The sequence below is a fragment of the Emys orbicularis genome, chromosome 5, assembly GCF_028017835.1.
Source record: "Emys orbicularis isolate rEmyOrb1 chromosome 5, rEmyOrb1.hap1, whole genome shotgun sequence".
NCBI lineage: Eukaryota > Metazoa > Chordata > Testudines > Emydidae > Emys > Emys orbicularis.
Window position 1 is genome coordinate 56,367,638 of NC_088687.1, and position 23,824 is coordinate 56,391,461.

The 23,824-nt window shown below is 42.3% G+C and overlaps 1 protein-coding gene across 1 annotated transcript in view; it reads left to right on the forward strand.

The window, feature by feature from the left end:
* Window positions 1–23,652, forward strand: part of SMARCA5 (SWI/SNF related, matrix associated, actin dependent regulator of chromatin, subfamily a, member 5) — a 50,118-nt gene extending 26,466 nt beyond the window's left edge. Inside the window, exons 12-24 of the mRNA XM_065404569.1 lie at window positions 7,371–7,492; window positions 7,582–7,734; window positions 8,900–9,036; window positions 9,987–10,131; window positions 10,353–10,472; window positions 10,708–10,818; window positions 12,845–12,958; window positions 13,184–13,306; window positions 15,769–15,901; window positions 19,560–19,678; window positions 20,787–20,999; window positions 21,914–22,024; window positions 23,430–23,652. Of these exons, the coding sequence (XP_065260641.1) occupies window positions 7,371–7,492; window positions 7,582–7,734; window positions 8,900–9,036; window positions 9,987–10,131; window positions 10,353–10,472; window positions 10,708–10,818; window positions 12,845–12,958; window positions 13,184–13,306; window positions 15,769–15,901; window positions 19,560–19,678; window positions 20,787–20,999; window positions 21,914–22,024; window positions 23,430–23,495 (1,667 nt within the window). The 3' untranslated portion in view covers window positions 23,496–23,652. The remainder of the gene's footprint in view (window positions 1–7,370; window positions 7,493–7,581; window positions 7,735–8,899; window positions 9,037–9,986; window positions 10,132–10,352; window positions 10,473–10,707; window positions 10,819–12,844; window positions 12,959–13,183; window positions 13,307–15,768; window positions 15,902–19,559; window positions 19,679–20,786; window positions 21,000–21,913; window positions 22,025–23,429) is intronic.
* The last annotated feature ends 172 nt before the right edge of the window (window positions 23,653–23,824 follow it).

A 23,824-nucleotide genomic window follows, 5' to 3' on the forward strand; every position in this document is an offset into this window, starting at 1 on the left:
CCTTTAGTCCTAGAAAAAATTATCTGGATTAACTAAAAATGGATCACAAGGAATAGGTACTTATCCAGTGTAAAGGGTAAGTGTCATGACTAACTGAACATGAAAGAAATAATGGTGGCAACTTTTTTTTGCCATTTGTGAACACCATAAACAGGCTAGGGAGTTTGCAGTTCTGTTGTGTTGCAGTAGAACATGTTCTTGAATGCTGGTCTTGGTAAGTAAGTCAAGTGGGTGCTTGCCTCTTAAATGATTTATTTTAAAAATGTGTTTAAATCATCATACTTGTTAAATGCTTTAATATCATAATATTGGGGGGAGGGATAGCTCAGTGGTTTGAGCATTGGCTGCTAAACCCAGGGTTGTGAGTTCAATCCTTGAGGGGGCCACTTAGGGATCTGGGGCAAAATCAGTACTTGGTCCTGCTAGTGAAGGCAGGGGGCTGGACTCGATGACCTTTCAGGGTCCCTTCCAGTTCTATGAGATAGGTATATCTCCATATATTATTATCCCAAATTACTTAGTTCATTTTAAATTTTAATTTTCCAGTATTTGCACAAGGGTATGGGGGGAGTGACTTGATTTTAATTACACTTTTTTTAATGAAAAGGTGAATTCATGGTGGTTTCTATTGAAATCCTTATTTAGTGTGTGCCTTTGTGTCTTCAGTTGTCCTTGTATATAACTTGCAGTAAAAGATCAATATCATTTTCACACTAAGGATGAAGAATTTGTAAAGAATATTGATATGTCTATAACGCTGTGGATATCCATTGAGTAAAATATTGAATAGCAATATTTGACTATTGCAGGTCAGCATTATATATGTATTTCTGCTAAAGTTCCATATTAAATGAGGTTCTTCGTCGAGTGCTTGTTCACATCAATTCCAATCAGGTGTACGCACGTCGCGTGCACGATCATCGGAAAGTTTTCCCTTAGCAGGACCTGTTGGGTCAGCTGTGGAGCCCCTTGGAGTGGCGCCTTTATGGTGCTCAATATATGGTCCTGCTGACCCGAGCTCCTCTTCCCCCCCACCCCACTTCAGTTCCTTCTTACCGCCCCTGACGGTAGTTTAGAGTTATACTTTTGGTTAGGGACCAGGGTTCCACCTTACCCATTTCCTTCCCTTGGGGCCAAGTGTTTAAACTGAGTTGGACCTGCAGTAAGCACCAAATAGACAGGTGCAAAATCTGCAGGTCCTTTCTACCCAGGACGAAAAAAGAGCGGGACTTCCATCTCAAACAGCTTTTGATGGAGTCCGCTCTCCGTCCTCAACCTGCCTCCGAGCGCAGGGTCCCGCGCTGAGCGAATCGGTGCACAGCACTCTGGCCTTGGTGCACAATACGTCACTGAGAAAAGAGTCCAGAGACCCTCGGCACCGTTCCCCAGCACCGCAGACTATCCGGCATGGTTCCCATTCGCCGGTACCGCACAAGCGGAAGTAAACTGACAGAGGCCGATCACCGAGGCCAAAGGTTTCTCAGCCTCCGGGTGCATCAGCAGTGCGTCCTGGGAAGGAGCACTCTGCACGCAAGGGTCAAGAGTTGGCACCGTTGACTTTGGTTCCCTGGGGGGGACCATTGAGTCTGGCGCCCAGTGACTCCCCGGACTGGCAGTGCCAGGTGGAGGAATTGGAGTTACCCTCCACCCTGGACACTTTCGAAGCTGACAGGGAGTTGATAGAACTGATGGCACCGCAACCCCTGGCGGTCAGGAACAAGCCCCCCTGTACCTCCACGCCCGGCACCATCTAGAGGGAAGCCAGTTATGATGCAGCGTTCTCCTCGGCACCGCTCCCGCTTGCCATCGCCCAGGCCATCTCGGGACCCCTTATACTCCTCCCTGACACTGTCCAGGCAATCCAGATCTCCGGTGCCACTGGAATGGCATCGATCGCTGGCACAGTTAGAGAGGCAATGATCTCCGGTGCCCAGCTCTCGGCATCGATCCCCAATGCGGGGACATCGGCACTGATCCCCTGTGCAATACTGGTCAGTGCCGCCGTGGTTGTCCAGATCGGGGTTGTCTGACTTAGATGCGGAATCATTCTACTCCCGCCACAGTGGGCACCGTTCCCACAGACATAGGAGCAGGGCACCAGTAGCTTGGCCTCCGCACTGGCAGCCTCAGCCGCAATGACCCTTTTGGACCCCCTGGGCTTATCAGGCCCAGGGTTTGTTCTCCAGGGGCTCTCGTTCGGTTGTCTCCGATACTAGAGCACCCCAACCACCTAGGGATCGCCCAGCCCCTAAGGGATCAGAGACATCTACTTCCTATGAGCAGGCGGCCCAGGTCATCAGAGGTTGCCACTGCAACAACACCGATTGCGGACCAGGCTACCGTCGCCGCAATGAGTGTCAGCCCACAGGGCCCAGATATCGAACAGGAGGAGGCCAGAGAGTTTAAGATGACCCCGTGCCACCCCTAGCATCCTCATCCTCGTCCCCTGATGAGGTAATGGCAGGAGCCTCGGCTTCTGGACCTCCACCGATAGACCATAGGGCACAACAGGACCGCCTGCGCAGAGGAGGTTATTGAATCTGAGGACCCTATGGTTGATATCCTAACACCGGAGGGCCCCTCCAGGGTTGCTCTGACCCTGATTAAAACTATACAGAGCAACGTACAAATGCTCTGGCAGACCCCAGCATCCATCTCCCCCCAACCCCCCCCCCCCCCCCCCCCCCCCCGGCAAGGGGTGTCGAATGCAAGTACTTTTCCCGTCCAAGGGATAGGAGTACTTGTTTTCTCATCCGCAGCCATGTTCCCTGGTGGTCACTGCGGTTAATGAGAGAGAGAGAGAGAGAAACAGGGGCTGACTCTGAAGTCAAAGGAGTCAAAACGGTTAGAATTATTCGGTAGGAAGGCCTATTCAACTGGGGGCCTGCAGCTGAGGATAGCTAGTCAACAAGCTATCCTTAGCAGATATAACTTCAACTCATGGGCCTCGATGTTGAAGTTTAAAGAGCTTATACCATCGGACTCCAGAGCCGAATTTACGGCTATCGTTGAAGAAGGGAAGTCAGTGGCAAGGACCTCCTTTCAAGCTTCCCTCGATGTGTCAGACTCTGCTGCCCGCACGCTTTCGTCTGGTCTAGCCACGAGAAGGGGTGCATGGCTGCAGATGTCTGGTCTACCTCCAGAAGTGCAGCAAACCCTGTAGGACCTTCTGTTCAAGGGCACAGGGTTATTCTCAGACCAGACTGATTTTAAGCTGCACAGCTTAAAGGACTCTGGCAATGATGAAGTTGCTGGGGATGCATACCCCCAGCAAAAACATTTCAAGCCCCAGCCCCAACAGCAACGGTCCTACCCTCCTCATCCTAGACAAGACTTTTACAGATGGCTAGAAATTTTAGGCGCAAACCACTCCACTCCCAGTCAGGGCAAGGCCAGGGCCTGACCAAGCCATTGTTTGGCTCAAAGCAGGCCTTTTGAAAGTGCGCCCAAGGATGGCATACCTGCCATGGCACTGGATCCTCCCCCTTACTTTTTGAATCGCCTATCCCACTTCTGCTGTGCCTGGTCCCAAATAACATCGGACCGCTGGGTTCTTCGCATGGTAGAGATGGGATATTCTCTCCAGTTCTGCTCCTTCCTTCACTCTCTCCCACCCCCCTTCCCCGTCCCTCTTCAGGGACCCTTCCCACGAGCAACTCCTTATCCAGGAGGTGCAATTGCTCCTAGATGTAGGGGCAGTGGAGGAGGTTCCTCAGGAGCACAGGGGCAAGGGATTCTACTCCTGTTGTTTTCTCATCCCCAAGGCAAGGGGGGGGGAAATCCCAGACCCATTTTTAGATCTGTGTGGACTCAACAGGTTCATGGTAAAGTTGAAATTCCACATGGTCTCCCTGAGCACAATTATCCCTTCTCTGGATCCGGGAGACTAGTATGCCACCCTCAACATGAAAGATGCGTACTTCCCCATAGCCATTCGACCTCAGCACAGATGGTTTCTGCAGTTTGTGGTCAGCCATAAACATTACCAGTTCACGGTCCTCCCATTTGGCCTATCGACTGCACCCCAGGTATTCATCAAGTGCATGTCGGGGGTAGGAGCCTTCCTCTGCAGGAGGCAGGTACAGGTATGCCTACCTAGATTACTTGCTGCTGCGGGGCCATTCCAGGGAGCAGGTGGAGTCTCACGTCCAACTAGTCAAATCCATGTTTTAGAGAATAGGATGACTCCTCAACGTGAACAAGTCAACCCTATCACCGACCAAGAGAATAGAATTCAATGGGGCGGTGCTGGACTCGGTACAAGTGAAAGAGTACCTACCAGAGACACGATTTCAAGCCATAGCAGGCATCATTCAGAGCCTCGTGCAGTACCCGACACTACGGAGCGGGGTTGCCTGGCCCTCCTCGGCCACATGGCAGCCTGTACTTACATGTCAGGCATGCCAGATACAGGCCACTCCAAGCGTGGCTCATTTCCGTATATCACCCGTGGTGCGATAGGCTAGTCTCAATACATACGTTGCCACAACAAGTACTCCAGTCCCTCCAATGGTGGCTCAACCTCCATACAATGTGCGAGGGAGTTCCTTTCAACAGCCCACCTTGACCCTAATAACGGACACGTCATCGTTGGGTTGGGGGGCACACCTGGGCGACCGCCAGACGCAGGGGCTGTGGTTGCAAAACAAGCTCTCTTCACATCAATATGAGGGAACTCAGAGCAGTGTGATTGGCGTGCCAAGCGTTCCAGTCCATACTACAAGGCCAGTGCGTGGCAGTGATGACAGATACCACTGCCTTGTTTTACATAAACAAGCAGGGGGGAGCACGTTCCCCTCCCCTATGTCAAGAAGCCCTTTAACTTTGGGAGTTCTGCATAGCCCACTCCATGCACCTGGAGGCGTCCATCTTCCAGGAGTGCAGAACGAACTAGCAGACCACCTCAGTAGCTCGTTCTGCAATCACGAGTGGTCCATCTGACCGGATATCATACACTCCATCTTCCAAAGGTGGGGATTTCCCCAAGTCGACCTGTTTGCCACCAGAAACAACAGGAAATGCCCGATGTTCTGCTCCTTTCAGAAACACTGCCTGGGCTCCCTCTTGGATACGTTCCTACTACCCTGGGGAGACCGCCTCACTTATGCCTTCCCGCTGGTCCGTCTCGTGCACAGGGTACTACTCAAGATCCGCAGAGACAAGGTGAAGGTAATCCTCCTTGCTCCAGTGTAGCCCTGTCAGCACTGGTACCATGCTTTTGGAGCCGTCAGTGGACGACCCAATAGCTCTATCACTCTGCCCCGAACTAATCACACAGGACCATGGTCGCCTTCACCACCCAGACCTTCAGTCCCTCCATCTCATGGCTTGAAAGCTTCATAGTTAAATCCAACGGAGCTCCTGTGCTCAAGTCCTGTCAGGAACGTCCTTCTCGGTAGCAGGAAACCATCCACCAGGGTCACTTATCTAGCCAAGTGTAAAAGGTTCCCATGCTGGTGTGAGGAGCATCATACACCTCCTTACAGGCATCAGTTCCGCTCATCTTAGAGTACCTCCTACACCTGAAACAATAAGGCCTTGCACCGTCCTCTATTAAAGTACACCTCGCAGCCATCTCGGCCTTCCCCTCGGGAGCGTCTGGCTGTTCCATATTCACCAATCCCATGGTGGGGCGTTTCTTGCAGGGGCTGGAAAGGTTATACCCACATGTTCGTCAGCCAGTACCTGTGTGGGACCTTAACCTGGTACCCTGGTATTCCTGGGTGTCTGGCTGGTGAATCTTGCCCACATGCTCAGGGTTTAGCTGATCGCCATACTTGGGGTCGGGAAGGAATTTTCCTCCAGGGCAGATTGGCAGAGGCCCTGGGGGGTTTTCACCTTCCTCTGCAGCGTGGGGCACGGGTCACTTGCTGCAGGATTCTCTGCACCTTGAAGTCTTTAAACCACAAGTTGAGGACTTCAATAGCTCAGACATAGGTCAGGGGTTTGTTACAGGAGTGGGTGGGTGAGATTCTGTGGCCTGCATTGTGTGGAGTTCAGACTAGAAGATCATAATGGTCCCTTCTGACCTTGGAGTCTGAGTCTATTATCCAGGCTCATGCCCCTCCCCCCCTTTGAGTGATTGGCAACTTACTCTTTGCTCTATTTGTCCTGGAAGGTGGCCTTCCTGGTTGCTATCACATCAGCTAGGAGGGTGTCTGAGCTGAAGGCAGTAACTTCTGATCTACCTTACACAGTCTTCAAGGTGCAACTCAGGCCTCACCCGGCTTTTCTTCCCAAGGTGGTGTCTCATTTTCATACCACCCAAAGATATCTTCCTGCCCGTCTTTTATCCCAAGCCTCCCATCAGTGCCCGGAAACAATGGCTTCGTTCACTGGACGTTCAGAGGGCATTGGCATTCTACATCGAGTGCACTAAGCCGTTCAGAAAATCGAACCAACTATTCATGGCAGTTGCAGATTGGATGAAAGGACTCCCGGTCTCTTTTCAGCGTATTTTGTCTTGGATCGCAGACTGTATCCACACATGCTATGAGCTGGCCAAGGCCCCAGCTCTACCTATTATGGTACACTCCACAAGAGCTCAAGCTTCTTCAGTGGCATTTCTGGCCCAAGTCCCGGTACAGGAGATCTGCAGAGCAGCTACTTGGTCATCGGTGCCTATGTTCACCTCTCACTACGCTATCATCCATCACGCCAGAGACGATGCAGCCTTTGGCAGAGCGGTGCTCCAGTCAGTGGTTCCTTGACTCTGACCCTACCTTCAGGGGTAGAGCTTGGGAGTCACCTGATTGGAATTGACATGAACAAGCACTTGAAGAAGAAAAAATGGTTACTCACCTTCTCGTAACTGTTCTTCGAGATGTGTTGTTCATGTCCATTCCAATACCCACCCTCCTTCCCCACAGTCGGAGTAGCCGGCAAGAAGAAACTGAAGGGGGGTCGGGTTGGCAGGATCATATATTGAGCGCCATAAAGGCACCACTCCAGGGGGCTCCACGGCAAACCCAATGGGTGGGGCTAAGGGAAAACTTGCCGACGATCGTGCACGCGACGCATGCACACCTGATTGGAATGGATGTGAAAAATAGACGTCTCGTAGAACAACAGTTAAGAGAAGATAACCTTTTTTTTAGAACTTTAAATGTCAGTTTTTTAATACCTTTTCTTAATCTAGATTAGATTTTTAAAAATTACCTGAAAAATATTACTAAGAATGTATCAGTGTATCAGTTTCTCAAATTTTGAAAGAAATGTATTCTTACTAGATGCTCATATTGATTAATTTTTACCAGTCATCATCTTGTTCTACAATCTTATGTTTAAGAGTAACCCCCCCCCCAACTAGTGTTTATATATAATGATAAGCTATTTATTTGTTGAACAATTTTACTTTTTACCTCTAATAGGCTCACGCGTACTAATCTTTAGTCAGATGACAAGAGTACTAGACATCTTGGAAGATTACTGTATGTGGCGAAATTATGAGTATTGTAGATTGGATGGACAAACACCTCATGATGAGAGACAAGTGAGTGTTAAAAATTAAAATAAAAAAAAATAAATAAAATTGTGTACTCAAAATATACAGTTGCATTGACGACTATCTTATTTCTGCAGGATTCTATTAATGCATATAATGAACCTGACAGCTCCAAGTTTGTGTTTATGTTGAGCACGCGTGCTGGTGGTCTTGGAATCAATCTGGCTACTGCTGATGTCGTAATTCTTTACGATTCAGACTGGAATCCACAAGTAGATCTTCAAGCTATGGTAAGAATTCCAAGACAGAAATATCATTGTATATAAACTAGTTTTTCTTACAGAACTGCCATACAAATGTATATATGTGCATTTCATGGTGCCCAGGTTCTATATATACTTTGGTCCACTTTAATTCAATAGTGCAGTCTTTTTTTAAAATTAAGAATGATTTCTATGCTCCAAGAGTAGTTGACATTAAAAAGGTCACAGCAGTTAGGTCAAATTTGGCCTAAAACTTAAAGCCGTAATCTGTTATTGGACAGATTGGAGTAATCACTTCACTATCCTCTCTTGAGTTGAATCAGCTTTTCTGTTACTAACTTGCATTATAAGGGTGCACATGCTTAATATTTACATCCAAAAATGTTGCATCTCAGTCTTTGATCTTATGGAGAGAACAATGTATTGACTTACACATTGCAAACGAGAGCTAATATTTTTAAAACTTTCATATTAAAGGTATAAATTATAAAATATGTACAAACTGGATCTCTGTGTGCACATTGGCATGTTGAAAATCTGAGGATTTCAGCCAGGCTGCCGATATTTTCAGATATGCTTAATAAAGGTTGTTCAAAAGAATGACACAACAAAGGCGTAACAAGAACCAACGGATGGAAGTTAAAGCCAGACAAATTCCAGTTGAAAATGAGACCATGTTTTAACAGTGATGGTTCAAAAGATGAAACTGTCTTCAAAGTAAGACTTGAAAGCAAAGTCTCTCTGGAAGATGCTTTAGTCGAACACAAGTTATTAAACTCAATATAGGGATAAGTGGGTGAAATTTTCTGAGTTTATATACAGGAGGTCAGACTAGATGATCTAGTCTGATCTCTTTTGGCCTTAATATCTGTGAAATATTTGTTAAAATATGTACCATGTCTTTTAGACAGGAATCTTAAGCAAAGTGTACTGTTTTCTGTGCAAGAGACCTCATTAACTAAGCTTATAGTGCCAATAAAAACTTTTTTGAGCAGCCATGTCAACTGGATTTATGGAAGGATTTTAACCTGAAATGTACAGGTTTTTTTTATTTCACAAACTAGTATAGCGATAGCTACTCTCTTAAAAACTGATTTAAATTCAAGCAATAATTGTATGTATTTATATTTCAATGCAAACACTTTACTGTGTTGTGCTAAATGACATGGGTATTTCACAATTTTCTGCATAGGACCGAGCACACAGAATTGGCCAGACAAAAACTGTTAGAGTGTTCAGATTTATCACAGACAACACTGTGGAGGAAAGAATAGTGGAAAGAGCAGAAATGAAACTTCGTTTGGATTCCATAGTCATTCAACAAGGCAAGTGTATTGAGACAGCTTTTCTATCTTTGAACTTTGCTATTTCTCTCCTTTGCCACTCCCCTTTTTTGCACATGTAAATTCTGGGTAACATTTTGTGCCATTGAAGTCAGTTGGCGTTTTGCCATTGACTTCAGTGGGGCCATGAGGTCATATTCTGTTCTTAGGATGGAAGGGGATGATAAATTTCTTAAGTTTGTTTTTTTCTTGTGTGGCAGTCTTTCAGCATAACACTGGTTACTGCATTATGGAATGACTAGGGCATCCCAGATGGCTAAGAATGAGTATACTTAAAGAGAAATGTAAAAAGTGAAAACGCTTTAAAGAGGGAAGTGTAATAATAAAGTTTCATTTCTGTGTCTAGAGTAATGGAATAAAAGAGTAAGGATGATGTAACTCCGTACATTAGCCTAACTCAGGGGTTTTCAAACTTCCTTGCCCAAGCCCCACTGTCCCAGGTGTGGGGGCCAAAGCCTGAGCTTCACCGTTCTCGGCAGGGGGGCCAAAGCTGAAGCTCAAGGGCTAACTTTTTCGTTAGTCTAACTTGAAATCAATTATTTTAAAAAAGTACCATAGCTATTGCTGTTATGTTCACAGGGAGATGTGGACTTGAAATTGTGAAAATGCTGGCCAGGAATGAGAGGCTACTTGGAAGACTTAAAATCCAGAGTCTGTTTTTTGATGGATGTCATTAATTTGTATTGCTAAGCAAGAACCAGTCCTTGCTTAACTATCTAGATTTCTGTCAGGAAAACAAACCAAAAAAAAAAATAATTTTTTTTAAATGTTGAAAATAGTTCTTGTGACTGACTTATGAATGGCCTGTGACAAACATAATAAACAAGGAGGGAAAGGAAGTGTTCTTTCTGTTCCTGACACATCCAAGTGATTGGCCTAAAAATCACTAAACTCTGCAATAAGGTATTGTCCTCCAATATTTTTATCTTCAGGAAGACTGGTGGATCAAAATCTGAATAAAATAGGAAAAGATGAAATGCTGCAGATGATTCGACATGGAGCTACGCATGTGTTTGCTTCAAAGGAGAGTGAGATTACTGATGATGATATTGATGGTATTTTGGAAAGAGGTGCAAAGAAGGTGAGGTGCAAATTAAAGAAACCTGAAATGTGTTACTACTTTGGATAATTTGAATAACATTACAAATGCAATTAAAATTTTTCAGACTAAAATTTACATAGTAGATCAGGAGTGTTTTTTGGCATTAAGATCCGTACTAGTAAGTCATTTTTGGAGTGTGTGCTTATGAATAAGGAGGAGCTTTTTTTGAAAAGTATTACTCATTGATAACTTTTTTCCAGACTGCAGAAATGAATGAGAAACTGTCAAAGATGGGCGAAAGTTCACTTAGAAATTTTACAATGGATACAGAGTCCAGTGTATACAACTTTGAAGGGGAAGATTATAGAGAGAAACAAAAGGTAATATCTGAATTTGTTTTGGAAGAATTCACTGGTAGTATTTGTATACACTTACTGCGTGTTACTGGTTTGGTGAACATGATCTACATAATATGAGGGTTCCTTGCTTGTTAAATTTGTGGAAGGCTATTATTGTTCCAGGTACTTTAGTTCTAGTTTTGTGTAAAATGTATACTTTGTATAAAATACCTTATAGAACTTGAGGTCTCTTTAATTTATTTCTTTAATCTTATAGATGGCATTCACAGAGTGGATTGAGCCACCTAAACGAGAAAGAAAAGCCAACTATGCTGTTGATGCTTACTTCAGGGAAGCTCTTCGTGTCAGTGAACCAAAAGCACCGAAAGTGAGTTGACTTACTTTAAACCAGAAAATGATTGAACTGTTCAGAAGACAGACTTATCTTAACTTGCTTCCAACTATAAATCAATTCGTACACTTCTATAAATTTCCATCAGTGGAAAATTTTTGTAAAATAAATGAATGGTGTATATAAAGGCATTTTAAAGATGCAAACGGGAGTGTTCAAAGGACTCCCAACATAGGACTCATGGAGGGAGAGGAAGATTAAAGGGAGAATGAGATCTTTCAGTCAGGTGGTGGAAGATAAGGACAAAAGAGGGTGAGAAGTCTAGAATTAGATTCTAAATAACTAAGTAGATTTATCTTAAACTTTTTCTCAAGCAATTCTTTGGCCTTCCCAGTGGTCCTACTTAAAATGTTTTATTATTCACCTGGTTTCTAACTTCTTAAAAAAACAATCCAAATTACATTTGATGTGCAGTGTTGTTATCCTTTTTTCCACAATACGAACAGTAACTTTCCTCATACAGTATTGCGAAGTAGTGTTTTGTTGTGACTGTGTGATGCTCCTAACTGTGCACAAGAGCTCGAGTACCAAATTGTTAAAAACCATGGCACAAACCCCAAATTGTTGGTAGTTTAAAATTTAGATTTCACCCACCAACTTCAGAGTCTTACGGCACTTTAACAGCCTTAAAATGCAGTCACAAAGTCTGTCATCCCACACAGGTGAGCATGTCTCTGTGAAATATGGCCCCTTACACCAAAATTCACAGCAATATTTAAGTTACTCCTAATCCCAAAGGACCAGTCACCTACCCCAGGTCGATTATGCTTTAGGTCTCTCATCAAATACAACACTTGTAGCCAATCCTATAGTAAACCATATGAAGACTTCCTAAATACGAAAAGGAAATTAGTTATTTACAAGGTTAAAGCAAATAAACATAGATACAAAAGTGCGTTAGTCTTACCTTTCAAAAGATAATAGAGGCTTCTATAATCAGCATGCTCTGTTCTTTAGGGTTAGTCTAGGTTAAGCAGCTGGGGTATCTTGCTTATGCCTAGAAACACCTTGCTCCCACAGAGTCCGAGCAGCATGGAGATCCTTAGTACCTTATGGTTTTTATCCCCTCCTGGCATGCTCTGAGCTGCAAACTCGGCTGATGGGAGGAGTCCATTTTCATGACTCATCTTCACGGGGGGAGGAGGGCAGAACAACAATAAGAGTCTTTAGTCTTTTTGTTGATGATTTCTCATAAGAACATAAGAATGGACATACTGGGTCAGACCAATGGTCCATCTATCCCAGTATCCTGTCTTTTGACAGTGGCTAGGTGCTTCAGAGGGAATGAACAGAACAGGCAGTCATCAAGTGATCCGTCCCCTGTTGTCCACTCCCAGATCCTGGCAGTCAGAGGCTAGGGACACCCAGAGCATGGGGCTGTCTCCCTGACCATCTTGGCTAACAGCTATTGATGGATCCCATGAACTTATCTAATTCTTTTTGAACACCATTGGAGTTTTGACCTTTACTACATCCCCTGGCAACAAGTACCACAGGGTGACTGCATTGTGTGAAGAAGACTTCCTTCTGTTTGTTTTAAACCTGCTGCCTATTAACACAAAAACCAGTGGTCACCCAGGCTCACAATACAACCGCTCAATTATTACATTACAGTATGGAGCACGGATATTACAAGTAAAAGATTAATGCATGCAGCAAGTCAGGCATTCAGTAGAGTTGAAATACTAAACACTTTCTTACAATTCTAATACATATTTTATCAATATTAACCTATAAGTGAGCCAGACAGATTCCAGCTATGTATCTTTGTGTCCAGTCACGAAGACCTTGGCAACAGCTGGCACCTGGTCTGCCAGTGTCAGTCTCCATTGTAAATTCTTAAAGGTTCTTGTGTATATTCTTATACAACCAAAGCTCTAGCTTCTGATGAACTAAAATTTAACCACTTTTTTTTTTTAAATTACATGGTTTCTGAATGAATTTAACTATAAGCAAACTTGAAAGTGAATTAAATGTAAAGTATATCTTTGGTTTTCTTTAGGCTCCACGACCTCCAAAACAGCCTAATGTTCAAGATTTCCAGTTCTTTCCTCCACGTTTGTTTGAACTACTAGAAAAAGAGATTCTGTATTACAGAAAAACTATTGGGTACAAGGTATTAAAACTGCTCTTACACAGTATGTTCTCTTCTGTCTTGAGAAACTTTAATTACGGCAATTAAAAATATTTTAATGATTGTGACACTGTGTCTGCTGTTTTGTCACTCATAATTCAGATGGAGTACTGTTGTTTTGCATGCTGAAAAAATCAGCTCTTATCTGGAGAGTTCTGGTTAACTTCTGTGAAACTGAAATGTAAAAGCTGATGAAATTTCTCTCAGGTACCTCGTAATCCAGACTTGCCAAATGCAGCCCAAGCACAAAAGGAAGAACAGCTTAAAATTGATGAAGCTGATCCCCTTAATGATGAAGAGTTAGAAGAAAAGGAGAAACTACTAACACAGGTATGGTCATTCTCTTAAAATAACCTCCAGCTCTACCTTCATTTGCTTTATCTTACAGATTGATATAGGAAAAGCCTGTTGACTCTGTGGAATAGACCACTGGTTCTCAAACTGCGATTGTGAATCTGGTTCTAGCATCTTTCTCTTCAACAGATATTCTGATACAAACCAGAATGAGACTTGGAGAAATTAGCTCCAAGGTGTCACAGGCCTTGTTGAGCTCCCCCTGCTGGACACTCACCATGCTACTGTATTTGGATCCAAACACTGGATCCTGTGGGCATCTAAGCCCACTGAGTCTGAACAGCATCAGGGCTCTGCCTCTTGCCTCTGGCTCTCCCTCATATCCCTTCTCAGACCCTGCAGTCCAGCTGCCCTAGGCCACAAGACCAATGCTGACCCCTACCCCCAGTAGCTTAAGCACATTTTTTCCCAGACTACCTCCAAGAACTTGGAGGTTTGAAAAGCCTTCTTAAACATGCCCCCTCTCCCCCCCACTCCCTTGCGTAGAGGAAGCATAGAGACTTACAAACTCATACAATAACCTTCCCTCCATTGTCCTCACCACTCTAAGAGTTTGTTTTAGGCCAGTTCATTGAGTACCCAGATCCTTCTCTCCTGCTAAGCCTTCAAGCTCTCTCACCTGTTCAGGTCCAATAGTAAAATGGTTTGTCTAGCTCAGAGAACATGTACCTTTTATCAGCAACTGTGAGCACCTCTTCCTTTGTTCTGTTCTGTTGGGGAATTTCTATTGCCCCAACTCCCTCCCTGCAGACAACCTGGAATAACATTCCATGTTAACTATTTATTTGTTGTCCTGTAGCTGCTTTGTGACAACATGACATGGTTTGTGTCAGCAAACAGCTGATTTTAATACACACACTGAGGGTTAGTTATACACTGAATTAATTAAATCAATCCAAATTCATCAGTTTTACATAGACAGATTCCCCAAACTATCATGAGGCAACAGGCGAAGAGGGGGAATTTGGTACTAATAAACATAAAGTCCTACTCGTGAGAAGGAAATAAACTAGATACAGAATGGAGGATAAATAACTAAGCAGATATATCCATTAAAGCAAGTTTAATTCAGCTTCTAAATAATGTTCTGATATTACTTTTTCAAGTAACAAATCAAGTGAGCTCTCTGTAAAATGATGTGGCTGGCTGAATATTATTATTTAAAAAAAAAAAAAGGTAAATAAAAGTTGAGGTGGAAAAAAATGCTTTAAACGCAAAACACCCAATTTGGTACTCACGAGGTTATAATCTGGTAGCCGTTGGGGAATATCTGTGTGTTGTGTTTTTTTTTTTTTTTTTTTTTAATAAACCAGTTTAGTTCCTAGTGGATAAGTATCCTCATCAAGGACGTTTACTACTGACATTTATTTAAGCATTCTTTGCTGTATAAGGGTGGGCAGAAGCCCACCAGTTCAAACCTAGAGCTAATCTTTCTGTTAAGGCAAAAGCATTTGTGCATGGGAGAGATGTAGAGACTATTCTTGCAAAATGGACTGGGTCATGCTAGATGATTTTTAACATGTATTTTGTGGTTCTGCTATCTATGACCGATGGAGCTGTTAAGAGTATCAGCTTCTGAGGAGGGAGCTTATTCCCTTCAAAGAATTTCCATGGATGCCTTTATAAGGGGAAAACCTTTGAAGGTGGAGGAAGGGGGTGTTTTGATTAATTAGGACCTTGAAATGGAAAAAGAAAAATGAACTTGGGACTGGAGAGAGAGGCAATTGGGGATAATGTTTATAATTCTGGGATCCTCCTATGCAACAGTATTGGGGGGGGGGGGGGGGGGGGAAGTGGGAGTAACCTCTCTCCCCACCTCTGCTCAGGTGGAGAAAATGTTTTCACATTAGCATGAAGCAAACTGTACCAGTAAAGAACAGATTTTAATTCTGCTGTGTTTTGTTGTTGTGCTAAGACAGTGATTCACAACCAGTAGATTTACTCCTGGGGTATGCAGAGGTCTTCCGGGGGTACATCAACTCATCTAGATATTTGCCTAGTTTTACAACAGGCTAGCAAAGTCAGTACAAACTAAAATTTCATACAGACAATTACTTGTTATTCTGCTCTATATACTATAGGTTGAAATGTAAATAGAATATTTATATTCCAATTGATTTATAATTATATGGTAAATAAAAGAAAGTAAGCAGTTTTTCAATAGTAGCATGCTGTGACACTTGTGTATTTTTGTCTGATTTTGTAAGCAAATAGTTTTTTAATTAAGTGAAACGTGGGGTACACAAGACCAATCAGACTTCTGAAAGGGGTACAGTAGTCTGGAAAAGTTGAGAGCCATTGTGCTAAGGCATCTAGAGCCTTGTATGTGTGTCTTCAGTATTTATATTGAAATTAATATCTTGGTGGGGTTTTTGAAATGAAGAAAACCCAACACAGTTAACTAAAAGATGTCTATATTGCTGCTTATTGCTTTCAAGGGATTTACCAACTGGAATAAAAGAGATTTTAACCAGTTCATCAAAGCTAATGAAAAATGGGGCCGTGATGATATTGAAAATATAGCTCGTGAAGTTGAAGGAAAAACCCCAGAGGAAGTCATTGAGTATTCAGGTAATTTTCTCCTTGAATGATGTGAACATATAACTAACTTGTAGTGGATGGTACCTGATGTATTTTGGCACTTTTCCAGTTTGAAATGCCTGTAAACATACTAATTTTTTTTTGCTTTTGAGAAGTTTAGATAATGGCTCTTTAAGACATGGTGAAATAATTGATATGATGTTGGAAAAGGACATGGGTGGTTTAGTCACGTATAGCCACTCAGTAGTTTAAAGCTGCACTGAGATTGAAATTAAGGAGAGTTTGGTACCTAGGCGCTTTTGAAAATCCCAATAGGCACTTGTCTGCATCTTTTGCTTAAATACTTTTATAAGTCTGGCCCCTGGTCTGGAACAGTTTTAGACATCAGCCCTCCATCCTTCTTGCCCCAATCCTAGTCTGCCTTGTATTAGTAGCAATGGGGTATTGAGTTGCATCTCCTGGGCAGAGGCAGCTGTGTCCTGTGGGTGGGGAGAGAGTCCTGGTCTGATGTATCTGAGGGAGTGTGTAGCAATAGGACTTTTCTTCAGAGATTGCCCATAAGCTTTTATAGCCATAACTGGCCAGCAGTGCTGAGTAGGAGAGCGTCTGCTGACTCCCTGTCCCCTCTGCCTAGTCCAGTTACTTGCTCAGAGTAGGTAAACTGGCTCCCTGGTTGCAAGTTCCACCCCCCACTTTCCTGTTAGACACCATTTTTCTCTTTTCCTGTTGTTGTGAATGTTCACATGAATGATGTGGGGGGAAGTGAAGAGGAGAAATGCTTTTCTCTCTTTTAATTTGGAATGGGGGAGACTACCTGTTCAGATCTGTCCAATCAGGACAGCTCCTCATTCTGCTCTGATGAACCACAGAGGCTTGTTGGAAGATGATGCAGTCCTAGAGTGGAGTGGATAGGCCTGCCCCGTGGCACCTTCAGCTGCAATTCTCTTCTCTTCTCCCTCTGACCAACCCCCTCTTTAGTAATACTGGCTTTGGACATGGTGGGAAGTAGACTTGTGGATGAAGAGAGACTTCAGGCACAGAGCTGTCCACCCTACTTCGGGGAGATTGTCATCTTCTGGCAGACATCAGGTTTGCCAGAAAGGAGTCCCAGTTTGACAAATCTGACAAGATGTGCCAGAATGGAACTCTTGCTGTATTTGGGTTATGACTTAAAGAAACTGGAGGGACAGGCGTGTCTTGTGTGCACAGAAAGCCCTCCATGTTCTATCACTTCCCCAGTGTCGCCTACGTATATAAGGCTTTTGCATGGTATGCAAGTGGGGGAAGGTATGGAAGTGGTGATGTTCCTGTTCATGACCGGGTAGGGAGGCCAGTCTAATACAGCCTAGATTACCCTTTAGTTTGTCCCACCTGTCATGTTTTCCTGGCTTTGGGGAAGAAGTGGGCCAGACAGTGGAGCTCCACAGCAACACATTGCCTGTGGATCATCTAGCTAACTCTGCTTGGGTGAACCAGGGGTTCACTCTGACCTGCTTCTCACTTCCCATCTAACAAGGTTTTTAAACATTGATAGACATGTTTGAAAGCTTTAGTTGGTAGGAGAATAGAGGCATGATAGATGTGGGGATCTGGGAGGAGAGCATACCAAGCAGTGGGGCTGTGGTTGGGAGCAAGGGTGGTGACCCAAACTGTATAGAGAGCTCTCAAAGGAGGGGTCCTGGAGGGTGGGAGTGAGGAGAGGCAGGGACCAGAAGAAGGGACTATTTGTGTAATCTTGACCAAGTAACATTACAGCCCCATTCTTATAAAATGGGACTATTTGCCTGTGTTTGTAAAGCACTTTAAAGTTTCTGTGAGAAGTAATGAACCAGGTGTTTAAATATTTTATTTTAGTATGTCATTGTGCAGAGGCGATCAAAAAAGCAAACAGGATGTTAGGGATCATTAAAAAGGGGATAGAGAATAAGACTGAGAATATATTACTGCCCTTATATAAATCGATGGTACGCCCACATCTCGAATACTGCATACAGATGTGGTCTCCTAATCTAAAAAAAGATATACTGGCACTAGAAAAGGTTCAGAAAAGGGCAACTAAAATGATTAGGGGTTTGGAACGGGTCCCATATGAGGAGAGATTAAAGAGGCTAGGACTCTTCAGCTTGGAAAAGAGGAGACTAAGGGGGGATATGATAGAGGTATATAAAATCATGAGTGATGTGGAGAAAGTGGATAAGGAAAAGTTATTTACTTATTCCCATAATACAAGAACTAGGGGTCACCAAATGAAATTAATAGGCAGCAGGTTTAAAACAAATAAAAGGAAGTTCTTCTTCATGCAGCGCACAGTCAACTTGTGGAACTCCTTACCTGAGGAGGTTGTGAAGGCTAGGACTATAAAAGCATTTAAAAGAGAACTGGATAAATTCATGGTGGTTAAGTCCATAAATGGCTATTAGCCAGGATGGGTAAGGAATGGTGTCCCTAGCCTCTGTTTGTCAGAGGATGGCAGGAGAGAGATCACTTGATCATTGCCTGTTAGGTCCACTCCCTCTGGGGCACCTGGCATTGGCCACTGTCGGTAGACAGGATACTGGGCTAGATGGACCTTTGGTCTGACCCGGTACGGCCGTTCTTATGTTCTTATTAGTGTATCAGTCACCATCATAGTCCATATCCGATAGATAATTGGCCTCTAGATCTAGAGTTAATGGCCTTCTCCATTTTTCTATCCCTGCCTCTCAAAATGGTATTTTATGTGGCTTAGGGCAGTGGTTCTTAACCTCGGGTACGTATACCCCTGGGGATACTCAAAGGTCTTCCGGGGGTACTCAACTCATCCTAGAGCAATGTTTCTCAACATGGGGGTTTTAGTCCACAGGGGGGTCACAGGATGGGATAAGCAGGGGTTGCAAGTGCAGGGCCGGCATTAGGGGGTGGGTTTCAGCCCTGAGTGGCAGGGCTTCAGACAGTGCTCACAAGTGGAAAAACAGGCTCAAGTATTCTACTGAAATGTAAGTACAATATTTATATTCCAATTGTTTTGTTTTATAATTATATGGTAAATAAGAGAAAGTAAGCAATTTTTCAGTAATAGTGTGTTGTCACACTTTTGTATTTTTATGTCTGATTTTGTAAGCAAATAGTTTGTGAGGTGAATCTTGGAATACAGAAGACAAATCAGACTCCTAAAAGGGGTACGTTGTCTGGAAAGATTGAGAGCCACTGGCTTAGGGTATGTCTACACTGCAGTGAAACACCTGTGGTTGGCTCATGTCAGCTGACTTGGGCTGTGGGGCTGTTTAACTGCGGTGTAGATGTTTACCCTCCCCCCTTGCAGGCACCAGAGCCTGGCCTCTTGCCTGCTCCCAAATATACACACTGCTGTTAAACAGCTGCAGAGCCTGCGTTGGCTGACATGGGCCAGCCATGGGTATTTATTTCAGTGTAGACATACACTTAAGGATGTGGAAAAGATGATTTTAAAGCAAAGCTTAGTTTCAGCACATGGGGCTTCTTTATTCTGTAAAGTTTGTGGCTATATCAGCAGTAGTGCCATGGCTATCACCATTATGCAGGAGTAGGAATTAGTGTCTGACTAAAGGAAACCGCAAGTGAATAACATTTAACAGGTGTTTACCATATAATGGTGTTTGAGTCATTTGTGTACACTTAAAAGATGTGTGAGAAGAGACTAACAAGTGGTGGGTGTTTTTTACACTTTTAGCTGTGTTCTGGGAAAGATGCAATGAACTCCAGGACATAGAGAAGATAATGGCTCAGATTGAAAGAGGAGAAGCTAGAATTCAGAGGCGGATTAGTATAAAAAAAGCACTTGACACAAAGGTATTTGCTGTAACTTTTTTTTCTCCTTTTATTGTCCTATATCTTTTGGGCTAAACATGATATAATTCTAGCTACCAGTCTTTATAGGGGTGAGATCTGCACTAGTCATATGTTTGGAGCCCATGTAAAAGGGTAGGGAGATAAAGCAACACTATTCTCACTGCCAACAACTGACTCCCTGGTCTTTCCCACCCCTTCATAAAAAGTCACCCTTTGCTGTCCATATATTTGCATATAACTTGCTACTTTACCAATAAATTGCTAATCTCTTCCTGCTTTGACTGATATCCATAATCTTTCAAACTGGGTGTTTTTATGGCTTCCTCTATTGCTAGTTAATTTACCTCTTTGTGGTTTCACAATATGAATTGTTCATCCTGTGATAATCTCTGAATATCTAGCACAGATTTGGGAGATGTGAAAAACAAAAATTCGAAAAAAATCCAGCTCTTCCAAAGTATTTAGCCAAACTCACTTTATATAGAGGGGGAATTCTGACCCCACTGTCAGAATGTAATTGAGTCACAGTACTTTACTTTCATCTGTGTGGTAAAATGATCATTAAGTAAAATACACAGTTCTTAAGTAACATTTACTTTGTGCAGAGGTATTGTCTGGACAGTTAATGAATTTGACATTAACCTGCACTGATATTCAGAGCTTTTAATTGTAACAGGGTTTAATAAGAATTATCTACCTTTCAGCAACTGGGTTAATATAAAACTACTGTTGAACTGCTAGTGGGATCTGACTATCAATTTTGCAAATATGACAGTGGTGTCGGGACTCAACCGTACAGCTGGTCAGAAAAGATTACTATTCACCAAACTGGTCTGGATCAGCTACTAGTGCTGCTATTCAAACATTTAAACTGGTAAATTCATCATCTGAATTTGTCCCTTGCACAAGTTGGATTCAACTACTTGACTTATTTTTACAATTATAATTGACTAACATTTGTGTGTCATGGACTATTTAAATGATGTATTTATTTTTAGTATTGGCTGCATGTCTGTTGCATGTGATCCAGAGCTTAATATGAAACATTGGTCTCTAATCTAAATTGTTTCTTAATTTTGTGTACTCAAATATTGTCTCTTTCCCTTAGATTGGCAGATATAAAGCACCTTTCCACCAGTTGAGAATATCATATGGTACTAACAAAGGGAAGAATTATACAGAGGAGGAGGATCGCTTTCTAATCTGTATGCTTCACAAGTTAGGATTTGATAAAGAAAATGTTTATGATGAATTAAGACAGTGTATTCGAAACTCTCCCCAGTTCAGATTTGACTGGTTCCTCAAGTCCAGAACTGCAATGGTATGTGTTGGTTTGGATCCGTTTGTTCATTGTTTTTATTCACAAGACATTCTCATCCACATAATTTTTATATTTGTCAGTTCCAGTTTAAAAACTGTGTGTACAAACGATACGAGGGAGAACATTTTCATGGCAGGGTTTTTAATGGCCTTTGAAATATGTAGGTTCCTATAGAGAAAAAATAGTGGGCAGAGGGCAAGGGAGGTAGTCTGAGGTGCATGATGAATTCACTGATCAAATGGCTGCAAAGCTCATCAGCCTGTGATGAGGTATGTATGTGTACGTGTGTATATGTGTGTGTGTGTGTGTGTGTATGTATATATATAATGTTTTCACAATTGAAAATCGATGAATGAAGTTGTATGCAGCATCTGTAACTTAATCCTGATTCCTTTTTAATCTTACTAATAGTTTTGATTGTAGAACTGTGTAAAACAAACTAGTTACTGCACGTGTTTTGAGACTTTAATATAGACTTGTGTGGTACAGAATGTCTCTTTAGAATATAGGATCTTTAATGTCAAAGCTGAAAATTAAAGCATAAACACTTAATATTGAAAGGGTTTGGTTTGGTTTTAAACCAGCAAATAGAGGTAATTTTGGAATAAATAAATGGGAGTTTTTGACTCAACAAGGTTTGAATGGAAACCTACAGTGGTGTGTTTTGTTTTGAGACTGGATTAAATGTTAAAGAATTACTCTAGACTTTGCACTGTTAAATACAGAAGTCTGTTAAAACACTGGCATAAGTAACAACTAAAATAGCACTAAGGTCTTGAATTTGCGTGTTTATAACATTTTACAGTCTACCCCCTCTCTCCCCCCAAGTGCACAATTAATGTGAAAAACCATTTGTTTGAAGATGGGTACTATATAGGTGGAGTAATCAAATGGCTATCTTGTGTGTAACGTAGGAGCTACAGAGGAGATGCAATACCTTAATTACTTTGATTGAAAGAGAAAACATGGAATTGGAAGAAAAGGAGAAGGCGGAGAAGAAGAAACGTGGACCAAAGCCTTCTTCAGTGAGTTTTTATGCATCTTAAATCTGTGTTCAAATGCTTTGGTGAAGAAAATTACCTAGTTAGAGGCTGCATCCCTGGGTGTCTGAGAAGTATTGGGTACTTACCAAGTGTCTGGAAAATAGTGTGTCTTCTCAAAAGTGGTGCCTAAAGGGTCATTCTAAGGCTCCATCTACTTATCACATTTTACAAACCAGTGTGCCTGGAAGCTAGGCTCCTAAAGCCCTAATTTTGCGCCTAAATAAGTGAATTGATTTTTTGTCAGAGGGCATAGCTTTTTATTTTGAGCACTTGGGTTTGAAAATCTTAGCTTAGTTTTCTAACTACAGACCTGGAAACACAACCTGGGATCTGAAAAACAGAGCTCTTTTAATTTCTTGCATCGGTGACACTAGATCCTGCAATCAAAACTTGATTGACAGTTTTACGGATTCATAAAACAGAATAAAATCCAGGCTTATTTTCCTGTGTTTATATGTGGTTTGCAGGGTTTTGCTGTATTTTAAGCTTGAAATGAATTAGACTCTCAGGAAGCAGATGCTAAGAAAGAAATTGCCATTTTAACTTGATAACCATTCTTTGCCCATTTCTTATTGAGAGCATTTCTGTGCAAAGAAATGCAAATGAAAATATTCTTTGCTTTTTTGACATTATTTTTGCATTGTTTCCAAATTGGTTTAGCCACCTCACTGTAGCTTGTGCAAAAATATGGTGAAGATTTGATTGGCAGATATCTGCCATGAGTAGAACCCCCCATACATTACATTTAGATTTGAATTTAAAATGTGAGTCCTATCTCGGGTTTAGTTCAACAAGATAATTCTGACCTTATGTAAGTGTGACAGTGTTAACTTTGTTCATGTACCTAAAGGTGGTTCTACAGCTATTCAGCTTTTGCTGACCTGCCATACCAAACTGATTCCACATTAAAGAGCTGTAGGCCTCTTATCCCTGATAACATTCACTTATTTTAAATAAGTGGTTGAAGGCAACAGCTGATTGAGTAGGGAAATAGCCATGGGCTATGCTTTATGCTCTAATACTCACTGTTCAACCCAGTTAATGGGTATTCACTTCTGGAAAAAATAAGTATGCATGTTATGTAAAGTCCATAGCTCTTTCTGCTAAGTAGAGGAAAGCCTCAGAGCTCTCAGCTATACTGGAAATTGACCAGGGTTATCTGCATAGTTTAATGTCCTTGCAAAATAAGGGTTGTCTAACTATTTGAAATAGAACATGAGTTTAAAACAAATGGCTGTGCTCCATGGGTACTGGCCAAGCGAACAGTTAACTTGAACCCATTTTTAACATTGTGTAATGTTTAATCTCCAAATAGGTGGGTATTTTTGTTATGGTGAGCAAATTTTAGGAAGAATAAAGTAATGACCCATATGTCTATATCTTACAGGCACAAAAGCGTAAAATGGACGGTACTCCTGATGGTCGAGGCAGGAAAAAGAAGTTAAAGCTGTGAATGCTGCATTTTTGTAATCACTAAATTTTAAAAAGTAGTTCTTTAATTTACGGGTCTTCATAAGATGTACTGTACAATGCTCAACTATTATGTCATTAAAGGACATCAGGTTCATCTGTTTACTGAACTAGAAACATAGTACTTAATGTAGTTTCACTTTTTTAAATGCAACAGCTGTGCTGAATTTTTTTTACCATTAAAGTAATAAAATAGGCTTCATTTATTAATAAAAGGCTTCAGTTGACTTTTTCTTTTAAAGAACTCCAGCTGAAAGCTTGTGAATGTTTGAGAACTCCAGGTTTATTTAGAGTCATGTAACTTCAAATTTG